The sequence below is a fragment of the Lampetra fluviatilis genome, chromosome 22 (genome assembly GCF_964198595.1).
Source record: "Lampetra fluviatilis chromosome 22, kcLamFluv1.1, whole genome shotgun sequence".
In the NCBI taxonomy this organism is placed as follows: Eukaryota; Metazoa; Chordata; class Hyperoartia; order Petromyzontiformes; family Petromyzontidae; genus Lampetra; species Lampetra fluviatilis.
In genome coordinates, this window is record NC_136296.1 from 2640532 (window position 1) to 2653737 (window position 13206).

Genomic DNA, 13206 nt, shown 5'->3' on the forward strand with positions numbered 1-13206 from the left:
CCAGCAGAGGGCAGAACAGCCAAGTTCATTGTCACACTCCCCACCTCTGCCAACCCGCACTCATTATTTAGATTTGTTTTGCTGCTATAAATGTCCAAATGATAAGCGATTTTGTTGAGCTATCATTGGTGGCCAGGTCGCTTCTGAAAAATACGTTAATACCTCAGTGGGCTTAGCCTGGTTGGATGGAGATGGTTTAGTTTAATTTGTCTCTGTTTGGGTGATTTATTTAACTTTCCTGTACTTTGCACTCCTATCATGTTTTTGTTTTGTTTGTTGGAACGTTCTTACCCGCCCCGACTGGACATTCCTCCAGTATTAGTAAATATTCTGATTTTGATTCTGATAAAACCCCACGATCCGCACAGCGTGAAGAGTAGTCTCATCCAGCAGTAGATTGACATAAGGGCTGTTACATGCACAATATCCTACCTGCACAAAGCCAACGGTTGAAATGAGTCCATTCAGCCGCTTGTCAGACGTGATCGATTTTACTGAATGGTTATTTGCCCAACAAAACTCGCCACGACCGAAATGATGGACACGACCTCTTCTCTATCCTATTGCGTCACGGGCTGCCCACCCATTCATACGATAACTGCGCGCGCATAGACCGTGGCCAAGGTAAGTTCCCGCTATTCCCAAGAACTTGCAGCTCTCCAATTTGCTTTCCAGTTGTTACCACGTGCGGTTTGGCAAATCAGAATCCGAATATTTGTTTATACTGCAACAGGAATCCGATGAGCTATGAAGCTCTTTTCACAGGTGTCCAGTCGGGGCGGGTAAGAACGTTCCAACAACAAACAGTACAAAAACACGAGAGGAGAAACACGTCCCGACGTTTCGCTTTTCACGTGATGGGAACTCCTGCAGACACTTCCGGCGAGCGGAACAACACTCGGGTAAAATCCGAAAACACATCGGAGAACTCGACAGCGCACAAACCCCGATAACCAACGCCAAAGTGGCATTTGTTGTTGTTGCGGCCTTTTGCGCCAATTGGGGGCCTATCCCTCGCCTTGCTGTGCGCGTAGACCACGGAGCCCAGCAGCTTCCAGGTGCCGCCCCTGCGGTCCATGCGGACCATGCGCAGGATCTGCAGGAAGCGCAGCGAGCGCAGCGCCGACGTCGCGAACACGTTCCCCTGCGTCCCAGCCGCCAGCACGGCCAGCGACGCGATCAGCACGATGATGTCTGGAAACACAGCACCGAGGATAACGGTTAGCATATATATATGCACAGTATATATAACGGTTACACGCCTGAGCCACCCAAAACATTTCACACAATCACTTCTCATCGTTCTGATTTACCGAAAAAATACATTGTGATTATAGTGGCTCATTTTATATGGGAGGAAAATATGGACAAAATTAAAAAGCTCTCAATACAATTACTTATTCGAAATGTGTTTTAGAGTGGATTGATGGCATGTTTATTATGTGACATTTTCATCGTTACAGTAACCATTTAGTTCTTGTGAAACTGACAGCAACCGTGCAATCTCGGTGTTATTGATTTTAAAGTTACACTGATTAAAAGACTTACGGCAGAATTATTTTGTGTGAACTGTATTTAAATCATATTTACTCATACACAAAGTACAGCGAAGCACACGCACAACACAATAAAATTCGAAATGCAATTATAAAGTTGGGGGAAACTAATATTTCGAGAATAATACTGTGAAATGTGTTATTGTATCATGAAAAATTATAGCGTGGCAATTCGAGTATATTCAGTGACCTTGGTTTCATCGCTACAGAGTTGCCACTTCTACAATAAAATAAAAATTAACTACATTTAAAAATGGGAAGGATGTGGGAAGACCTACATGAAAAAATGCATTGTCTTGAGTGGCGTTTTAACGAAGCGACTGACAACATTTGGGATTGTCAGTGCCTCAGAAAGATATAGATAGGTTGCCGACCCCAGGCCTAGCTGCAGTGCATTCATTAAGTGCATGGTTCAACTCCAGCGGCTGCCCTGGTTATCACTGTGGGTTCTATAGCATAACAATACGCGCCGTCTGCCTGACAATTAACGTTAAAGATCCCGTGACGTATTTCGCAAAAAATATAGACTATTCCTCAGCCGGCGTCACGATCCGAATCTGTGATCTCGGACAGCTACCTCAAGGAGAGGATGATTCTAGGACACACAAAAAAAGCGGGGCAAGGTGGCAACCCTAAGCCATGCCACGCACGAGAGTTGGTAGGAGCGGATGCATTCACCGATCACGCAGAAGGGCTTCCTGGAGAACTTGAGGCGGCCCCTCCAGCCCCGGTAGCGGCAGCAGCAGCCGGCCGCCCAGATGCGCGCAATGTACTCGATGCCAAACACCACGATCATGATGTACTCCTGCACGGGCACGCAGATAGACAAGCAGGGAGGGAACGAGACGCGGTTGAGACTTGCAGCGTTGCAGCGTCGTGGGTTAGCGCTACGCTGCGCTACGAACTCGACCACCCGAGTTCGATTCCCGCTCACGGCCAACGCCAGTGACGATTATCTGAACCGGTCCTGGGCATCCCCTAGGTCGACTCAGCCTCAAATAAGTACCTGGTGCGGTGTGTAAATATCGCCTACTAGGGAAGACAAAGGCGGCCGGGCGTGGTGCTGGCCAGCCACGCCCTCGTGTGCCGGCCTTCACAGGTGCTACTCGCTAACAGCACTTGCCCCAACGGTTTGTTAAGGCTACACGGGGGGATCTTTGTGTGTGTGTGCGAGGGGAAGGGAAATGGCCGGGTCGTTAGCAGACTGAACCGAAGCTCAACAAGAGATTTCTAAACATATTATAAAAAGTTTTAAGGTTGGTTCAGCCTAAAATAAGTAAGACCTGGTATTGTGCGGTCACTATCCATGCTGGGGAGACCGAGATGGATTTGGTGAATTGAGAACCGACAACAGTCTCTCTAATTTTGCATTTATGAAGTGAATGTACTGCAAGTATCCACACATATATAGATGTGGGGTTGATCCTGACCCTGATGCCTGTGTATTTGGAGTTTGCATGTTGTCTCCCCGTGGTCACGTGCATTTTTTTCCAGGTCCTACGGTGTTTCCCTCCACGTTTAGAAACGTGTGTTTAGAGTAATTGGCTGCTATGAATGTCCACGTGATAAGCCACTTTGTTGAGCTATCATTTGTGGCCAGGTCACTTCTGAAAAAAAGTGACAGCTCAGTGGGCCTTACCTGGTAAAGTAAAATATAGTTTATACCCACACACACCAAGTATTCGTGCACATACCAATGCATATTTTGCTACTTTTACCAATTCAAGTGGTGGGTTGCTTATCTTGAAATCATTTTACTAAATATGATTTTAACAAAGCTAGTTTGTGCACATCAATTTTTTGTATGACATAGAATGAATAAGTTTGTATGAATTAAAATTTTAGAAAGTAGATTGATACAATAAATAAATGGCATGCGCCAGCTTTCCACATGCCAGACATTGCCATCCTAACTCTTTTTGTTTTCGAAAAATCGAGATGCACACACACAAAGTGCTTTGTGTTCACATTTTGTATTTGCAATGCTTCAGACTTTCACGTTACATTCTTCAAGGTTGTCTTACACCACTGCAAAAGCTCTGTTTTGGCTGCGTGGGTGAGTGAAAGCATTGCCTCGTGCCTATCCATCCAATGTGGATGCAGCAATGGTGCAGAGGTGAGCAAGATTGCTTCACGGACCCAGCCACTGGTGGTCGGTTCCCGGCCACGGCTTCTATGAATGGCGAGTGATACCTGAACCGGTCCTTGGTACACACCCATTCACGAATATGGATTGACCAGCATGGTCAAATATGGTCAATGACTGACCAGTATGGTGAAATATGGTCAATGACTGACAAGCATAGTGAAATATCCTCCATGAACAATGGCAGTGAGGGGGGGGGCTTCATCCAGCAGTGGAATGAACAAAGCTGGACTTGAGCACATGTCTGTATTTATAGACCCAACTGAAATCCTCTAACATATCTGTGCCTTCCTCTGGTAACCTGCAAGGCTGAGTCCATTGTATTCATGGCACAAAAGGGGACTGGGAGGATTCTAATGTAAGGGTCATCACAATCTGGCTCAGTGCACCAACACAGTAGTGGCACGTGCGCTTGCTCTCAAGATAATCCATAAACATTGTACAGCACTTTTGTCAATCAACCTGCCGGATGAGGATCTCTCCACACCTTGATAGGGTGGAGGGGTTATTTGGCTATACTTCACCATGCTGGTTTGCACACGTTTGTGAAGCAAACCACAGAAGCACGTTTGAACAATATAATGTTTTTTTCTGCACTGCCTTCTGCTGGCCACCAAGCAACCCAGCCTCAAAAGATGCCTCTGACAACCTAGCATGCGTAACCAAGGCCCCCCCCCCCCACCCCTGCATCTCACTCTCTGGCCAGGATCTTCACCGAATCGACTGGGTCGGTGAACAGACTTCGAGAGGGTCCGATGCCTACTCTGCGTTGTGTCTTCTGCCCTCGAGTCACGCAGAAAAGGCCAAGGCTTTGGAGAGTCGACGATGAACCACGGTGGGATCAGTTCAACACAACAAGCCTGCTGCTCGGAGCAACATGCGAATCCCCATTACAACCAACACGCAAGCAACATAATTTGAATGAGATCAAACGCGTGCACCAAGCAGCATAGCTGTAGCTTTTGCTATGCTGCCTGCTACACGTATATTTGATCGTATAATTGTTTTCTACCTACATGACTTTACCGAAAGAACCAAAGAGTATGGATTCCTGCAGTCACGAAAGCTTCACATCTAGATTCAACAGGAAAGTTCAAGGGCTCAAATGGACTCGCACAGAAATCATCAACAACCAATTTAGCCGAATTGTTCTTACCTGTACATTTTAAATCACCATGAGTGCTCCCATGACATTGCCCATTAAACGTTGCTGTTGCGATTAGTTCGAATGGCGTAACGCTCCAACCGATTTCAGTTCGACCGCAGGAGCGGCCAGGACTGGCTGACAAACGAGAGCGAAGCCGCTTGGAGCACACGGCACAAAGCAACCTCACGTCGCAATCTCACGTCGCAACACGTCGCGTGGACTCGGCACGCAACCCATCACACGCGCGCACAGCGGCGATTCCTCCGTCCCAGCAGCTTTATTGCAGGTCTTGAATACCCGCCGAGCTTCCAGACGTTCAAACAAGATCGGGCTCGGGCACAGCCAAGAAGGCCATCCGTTAGCATCGCGGCGATTGGACGATGTCGTTGCATTTATTTTACGCTTCGTAAATCCAAAATTTATTACGCGACCACAATAGGACAAAGACCTCCCCACGAAGCCCACATATCATGTTGGGGGCAAGTGCTCCCTTATAAAGGATGATGGCCGAAGAGCAATCAACCACAATAGTGGAGGGTCGATTACAATTTTCAGATGATGCATTGACTTAATTAACTAAGCGCCTCAGCTTTGCTCTAAATGACTGCGCACATGCGATATCCCACTGGACCAGCAATGATTGCAAAATGTTGTAGGTACCCAGTAAACCTTCACATTAGTGTGAATTATGTGTTGATGTGACAAGTCTATTAAAAAATTCTGTCTGAAGGCCTGGTGATACATTCCTGGGTACAGATTTCAATCACTATCCAATACACTGTCCAAACGTAGTCGAGTGGCAATTTTACCACAGATGATGCACACACACAACACCAGTTTCAAAAATACTTGAGCCACACGCGCACACACAAACACACACACAACTATAATAACAATCGCCATTCATCAATAAATGGCACCATGACACCTGTGCCAGGCAAGGTGCACTTTGCGGCCACGCGGTGTGACGAAGGTTAGCTGAAGGGAGTTTTGTTGGAACAGGCCCGCATTTTGAAAAGGTAAACTGGCTGGGTTGATTTGAATAGTAAACTTTAAACAAAAAAACGCCTTAAAACATTCTGGGTCAGACAGCCCAATGTGGGACACTCCTCAAGCACAGCCCTTGACTCCGAGTAACGCTTCATCAATCCACACTGGCCAGCGTGATAACATGTGGTCAAACAAACCCTTGAACCGACACGGGATAGGAACGCCTGTGCTCATTATTTATAACTAGCGGGAAGTACCCGGCGTTGCCCGGGTCTTAAAATTTTTTCAAAACTACTCTTAAAAATCTAACAGCAGTGCGTACTGACTATGGTGGTGGTACCTGCAATGATTACAGCAGTGCATACTGTGGTGGTACCTGCTTTTACTGCAGCAATGCACACTGTGGTGGTACCTGCTATGATTACAGCAGTGCATACCGACTGTTGTGGTACCTGCTATAATTACAGCTGTACATACTGACTGCAGTGGTACCTGCTATGATTACAGCAGTGCATACCGACTGTGGTGGTACCTGCTATCACTACAGTAGTACATGCTGACTCGATAGCAGTATTTATCGACTCTATAGCACAAAGTACTAACCTGACAGAGTGGCGTGGTGAGGCCTAGTCCCGTGCAGAGCCTCCGGCCTCGCCTAGATTGTCCAACCGGCCGAGGTGGCACCTTGGCAGGCTGGGGCTGGGCTGCTAGCCCTGACACCCCCCCCCCCCCCCTCAGGCACGATGTCCCCGGCCGCTCTGCAGTAATATCTATGGCCTATAGTGGTAGCATCTACCGACTGTATAGTAGTAATAACTGCATGCATCGGGGTGGGGGGGCTATGAGACAGTGAAAAATTTACCTGAGCGTTTAGTGTATTTTTATAGGATTTTTAACGCGAAAAAAAATGTCCCCCTCACTCCCACCGAAGGCGTGCGACTTGGCATGGGCCGTCCTCCCCACCAAAGGGGCGTGAGTTGGTATGGTCGTGCACGCGTCATAAATAAATAAATAAATAGGAAGAAAGCACGCAGAAATCGCACTAAATCTCTATTTAAACTAATTTAAAGTTGACGGATGTGAAAAAGGAATAGCACTTGCTCATGGCGGGGCTTACGGCATGGTACCTGGCTATTTTTCTTCTTACTTAAACTCCACCGTTGGAGAGCCAAGCGCGCGACCACACACAAACCCCGTCACAAACAAACCCCGCCACAAACCCACACACAACTTTTGACTTTAATATATATAGATGCGGGAATGTATTGGGAGCCAGTGAAAGCCAAAAACTAATTAAACATGACCAGGTGAGAATGAGGGCATTTGGCAATTGGACCAACTTGAGTTTGTGGAGGAGCACATTAGTGATACTGTAGAGGAGGGAGTTACAAGTCAAACAATTATGTAAGTGTAATGTTCGCCTGGATGACGACATCTTTATGATGATAAATAATACACTTTTGACACGGAAGAAAATCATCTCCTTTAGATATATATTGGGGCGCCACGGTGGCCAGATGTTAACTACCTCGCCTGGTATGCAGGAACTAGTGGTTTCAATCCCGACCCTGACGCCTGCTGTATATTTAGAGTCTGAATGTTCTCACCGTGGCCGCGTGGATTCTTCTCCAGGGCTCTCCGGTTTTGTCCCCCACCCTTTAAAATGCACACACTTTTATAATATTTGGCTGCGATACATTTCCACACGATAAGCCACTTCGTTGAGCTATTATTATTTTTGATAGCCAGGTCGCTTCTGAAAGAGATCTACATATATCAGTGGGCTTTACCTTGTAAAATAAAAACATTGTTAGTTAGTAATAAAAAAAAGTATGAGTTACGCCCAATGTTTCAAATGCGACGTGAACTTGAGTGGCACAGCTCAAGTTTGTACCACAGATTAATAAACAGGTGTGGATGTCCAGTAGAGGAGTGGCGTTTATAGGATTTGGCTGCTTTGAAATTCCACGTGATAAGCCACTTCGTTTTGGCTATCATTTGTGGCCAGGTCGCATCTGAAAAAGAGCTACGCAGCTCAGTGAGCTTCACCTGGTAAAATAAAAAAATAGATGTATTTAAATAATTTAGTATAAAAAAACGAATCAACAGATTTAACCGATGCGCACAAGCTTTCCCAATCGCTGAGGCGCACCACGCACCGCAACCACAGCACAGCGACCACCAACTACGCGACACGCACGGAACAGCCACCACCAGCACCACCACAACATCCGAGTTATTAGCGCAACAACAATTCTGCTGCCGACCTCGCATCGGACAATGAGACTTCTTCACACAAAGTCCGTGCGAGGTTTATTATGGGGCTAAATTCGATGTTGCTTTATAGCTCAATTCTTCACACACTAGTGACCTACTCCGTCATGAACTCCCTCGCCGTTCTTTAGACCCCCGACTCGGGGTCCATTTTGAACGTGTTTACCCTTTGTCACCCGTCGTCACAAAATCACGAGGTCACTCTGGTGGCTCTATATTCCTGCCCAAGCTCTACTAATTTATTTATTCTGCTTTTTTATGTAATGTATTTTGCCTCCATAATGTATGATTCGTCATTATTTATGAATTCCAATTAAACTTTGTTCCATAGGCACCGATTGTTGTTGCGTTTCATTTTCTCCAGGAAACGTTTTAGCTCTTTATTGTAGGCATTTTTCCTCGAAGGTTTGTTTGCAGATTTAATCGGTCCCGACGGACAATGTCCCACGTGGAAGCCTCTGCCCGGGACCCTTCAAGGGCTGTGCGAATGCTCCACTTTGACTCGCGAGAAGTGCTGGGCAGTGCAGCCAAGCTCTGCTTCATATAGTTAAATTCAAATTTCCGTCCATTTGTACATGATGTATAGCACTCTGTGTCTGGCACAAAGCTGTATTTTTAATTGCCCGTTCTTTCACACCCCTAAGGCATTCGATCTCATCATTTAACGATGTTTTTTAGCATGGGCTCATTCGAAGCAAGCTGAATGTCAATACTCGGCCTGGCGCCTCTCCCACACCTGAGCATTGCAACTGAATGAGGGGTGGTTCTGTATGCAGACAGTTGTGTTGGTCCCAGTCATTGTGATTAGAATTAACGACATGAGACAGCATTCCTTGCAAATGTTTTGCGACATCTTTCGACCATTTAATCTAACAAACGTAGATTTGGAGATGTTCCCTGTTTTTCACATCTATCAGTATTTGATGTAAAATTTGCCCCATTTACAGTTTACAGATTTTTTTTTTTTACACCGGTGTGCAATTCAGCTCTCTCCATCTCTCAGCCCAGTCTTGCAGCTGCTCTGCCACCTTTCTTCTCCCCATCACAGCCTCTGCCACCTCCTGGACATCTCGTCTTTAGGCGCGCGTGCAACAGCCTTCACCGCACACACTTTTGCCGTCAACTTCACAAATGCGTGCATTCATAGAACACAACATTGCGTTAAGGGCTTTCGATATAGCGGCCAAGAAAAGCATATTGAGCACGTGAACGAATCACGAACCCCCTCTCCCCATACTCAATGGTTGTATTAATTAGGCCCAATCTCAGCACTTGACCATCTGAGCTATGAGCTCAGAGACAAGGAAGAAGAATGCAGCACGTGCATGGGGTCCATTCCTAAACCTTCAATATCTGAGCCCAGAATGGCAATGACTGCCCCCCCCTTCCTCAAATAAAATCCCTCTTCCCCACCCACTGCCTGCTCTGATGAGTCTGCTGTGCCTGATACCGTCGATGTCACTGGTAATACCGTCCAGAACGTCAGGATGTTGCGAGGGAGGATGTACCCACCAGGATGAGCAGGCCCTCGGAGGCGAGGTCCTGGTACTGGGGCACCGTGGAGAAGACAGACAGCACCAGGCAGCTGAACACCAATGTGAACCTGCAGAGCGCGCACACGCACACGGCGCGCAATTCATCCCCTCCAAGTAGATGTTTACCAGACTGTTGAAGCAACAGCTGTAACCGGGCGCCTTTTAGGGCCAACACGGTGCAAGCATTAAGGGCTAAGGATAAGGTTTTGCCTATACTCTTTGGTTCTTTCGGTAAAGTCACATAGGTGACTTTACCGAAAGAACCAAAGAGTGTGGATCCTTGCAGTCACGAAAATTTCAAATCTAGAATGAAGGTTTTGCCTCTTTTGGGCACTTACGTGCCTCACAGAACTCATAGAAACGTATGTCTCATATTAGCCATTCCAATGTACTGCTGCAGTCTAGGAAAAGGAGAACCCCAGTGGCAGCTATGCCTGTGTGGTCACAGGGTGAACGCAGCATCGACTTGCAGTTGGGTATTCGTCTGCCCTTAGGGGGTGATGTCCCAACAGTGATTTGGCGTGGCTCGTACAACACCTGGCCAGCTTTGTTTGCCCACTGCTGGTGTGTACACACTGCACAGGAAACTCCTCGTTATAGGCCAAGTCGACCTAAAGGAGACCCGGCACCAGTGGCGGTTCGTGACATTTCCACGAGGTGGGGCTGTTGTGAGTGACCTCTGAAAATATGGTGTTATAATTAAGAAATACCTCCTCATGGTATTGGCCTTCCCGTGAAAGTGATACAACTGTCGTATCTACCAACGGGTAGGCATTATGAACGATACGAAACAAACAACAACGCAATCCAATGCTGTCCCCATGACCCTCAAGTCCACACTACGCAACCCCTTTGACACTGCCAAAAGCCTAGAGCGTGTAGGCCGTGACCTGCTCTATTGGCACAATGCCACCTCGCGTCGTGACGTCGTCTCATTACAGATTACAGCCACGGGCGCCTTTTTCACCGCCCAGAATTGGTCTCAAACGGCGTGGCTAAAACGCGAAGCTGATCGCAATGAACGAAGGGGAAATCTCTCACTCGGACGCCTCCGCAGCTGCCCCGAGACCTCACCGAGGCACAAATCAACACTGTGGTATTGCAGCAGTTTCTCATACGAACAACTATTAAAGTTAGCTTCATTAGGCAATTCACGTGAAGGAAGCATTATATTTATACAAAAAATATCAACACAAAACAATTTCTAGAAAAACATATTCTATAGGTCTTTCGGTAAAGCCACGTAGATAATAAGATGATTTTCAACTGAAGACGATTGCTTGTGTTGCGATTGAAACGTCGTGATATATTTTTTTTATTTTTCAATCTACGTGGCGTTACCGAAAGACCCATAGAATATGTATTCCTGCAGTCACAAAAGCTTTAGGTCATGATTTAATTTATAGAAAAGTATTTATTATTGGAGAAATAATTTCCCATCTCCAGCTGCTGAGTGGGGCTGCCCCCCCACCCCCCCCACGAAAGCTTCAAATCAACACGGAGAGAACATTCAGACTCCACTGTGCCACTGTGCAGCGAGGGTGGTGCGCGCTGTGTATTTTACACCGAGCAGGCCTCCATCACGCATCCATTAGCCACGTGGCTGGTGTGCATTAAAGGTCACTCGAGATTCACCTCGTGGCCAGAGCGATATTGACCAGTCGTGGATATACACGTACCGTTGAAACTGACCTTATAAACCAACACAGACGACTATTTTGCTCATAGAGGGAAATCATTGGGATGCGCCCATTTATATTGTGCCACAATCACGCCCAGACAAATACAGATCCAGCTGTTAGCCTTACCAATGTAGTGACATAGAATGGTCACTACTGTGTCGGCCTGTACGAAGGCTGGGGGCCCCAAGGGGGTGCCTGGGGGGTCACGTGCTGGAGGGATCCGGACCTTCCCAGAGGTGGGGGAAGTGAGGCGTGTCCTGGGAAGGGAGGCGTGGCCTGAAGAGAGCCAGCCACGCCTGGGTGGAGCCAGCCACGCCAAAGCAGATATAAGCGTGGTGTGAACGCAGAGCAAGGCTGTTGTACTGTACTCCGAAGTGAAGACATCATCGGCCGTCAAGTCCCGAGTCGTCGTCCTGGGAGCAGTGTCGTGTTCCAGAGTGTTAGTGAGTTGAGGAAGGTGGTCACCACCTTATGTACAGTGTTATATTACTTACCGTTTAATAAATAGTGTTGCCTCCAAGCTGCGTGTGTGTGCACCTAATTCGAACCTACTACATTTGGCGTCAGAAGTTGTGGAAATATAAATATTGCTAGGTGTTATCCTAGGGAAGTAAAATGGGCACACGAAAAACAAAGACAAAACTCATCTGGACGCCTTCGTACGACGGGGATGGTGTGACGACCATCCTTCGGACAGCCCCGGGGATGGCAGCCCCGGTGACAGAGAGAGAGAGATGGCGCTGCACGCGGAGCGGCGGGACTGGCATCGCACCGCTGCTTCGCCACCATCGGGAACGGAGCGATGGAGCCGCGGGGAGAGGACACCGTCATCTCTGCGGGGGCTGGCGGGGGGAGGCCCAGGCATGCGGGCCACGCGGTGGGGCCGCCAACTCGGCGGCTGATCGTGGCGCGGTTCCCGCCAAAACGCTGCTCCCGCCAACTCGAGGGCTGGTCGGGGCGCGGTTCCCGCCAACTCGAGGGCTGGTCGGGGCGCAATTCCCGCCAAAACGCTGCTCCCGCCAACTCGAGGGCTGGTCGGGGTGCGGTTCCCGCCAACTCGAGGGCTGGTCGGGGCGCGGTTCCCGCCAAAACGCCGCTCCCGCCAACTCGAGGGCTGGTCGGGGCGCGGTTCCCGCCAACTCGAGGGCTGGTTGGGGCGCGGTTCCCGCCAAAACGCCGCTCCTGCTGCCGAAATGCCGCTCCCGCCGACATCAACGCCTGCAGAGGGGGAGTTCCAGCCTTCTGCTCGAGCGCGAGAGGTGGATGGGTTCGCAAGAGCAGGCCGCGTTCACCATGAAAGATTCTTCGGGCCGTTCCAGTGCTCCACCTTGCCGCCCTCCGCTATTCACAGTTTGCCAGGCGAGTCGTGACATGACAAGCACCCGGCCCCAAGAAAAATAATAATAACTTCACCCATCTTGCGTGTGCCGGGTTGCGATCGCGGGTGTTTTTTTTTTACTCGCTGGTTTGCGGAGCGTGTTTGTCCGGTTGTGTGCGTGATAAATTGACGCGGCTTCCATGCGGTTGTCGGCTTGTAACGGCGTTGTTAAATACGGCGTCGAGATCGGTATCTTTTGGGTGTAGTTAATGATTAATTCGTTGTTGGTGTCCCGAGCTCCGTTGATATGCTGTAGGTTGCCGTGTTAACGACTCGTGTTGTTACATCGTTTTGTTGCGAAATCGCCATTGTTATTGTGTATACTGTATGGAGTTTCGCTCGTGATTGTCACGTGTAACTGTAAGAAACTTTGATCGTCATTGTTGCCAAGGTACAGAACGTATGGAGCTTTGCTTGGAATTGTTAACAGGGTATGGAATGTTGGGTACTTGCTTGTGATTATTTACTATGTACGGATTGTCTGGAGTATTGATTGTG

The 13206-nt window shown here is 48.1% G+C and overlaps 1 protein-coding gene across 1 annotated transcript in view; it reads right to left on the reverse strand.

The window, feature by feature from the left end:
- LOC144938423 (potassium voltage-gated channel subfamily KQT member 4-like) overlaps nt 1–13206 on the reverse strand; it is a 94923-nt gene that overhangs the window by 34719 nt on the left and 46998 nt on the right. Inside the window, exons 3-4 of the mRNA XM_078866204.1 lie at nt 2235–2361; nt 1019–1194 (exon numbers count right to left, since the gene is read on the reverse strand). Coding sequence (XP_078722330.1) covers nt 1019–1194; nt 2235–2361 — 303 coding nt within the window. The remainder of the gene's footprint in view (nt 1–1018; nt 1195–2234; nt 2362–13206) is intronic.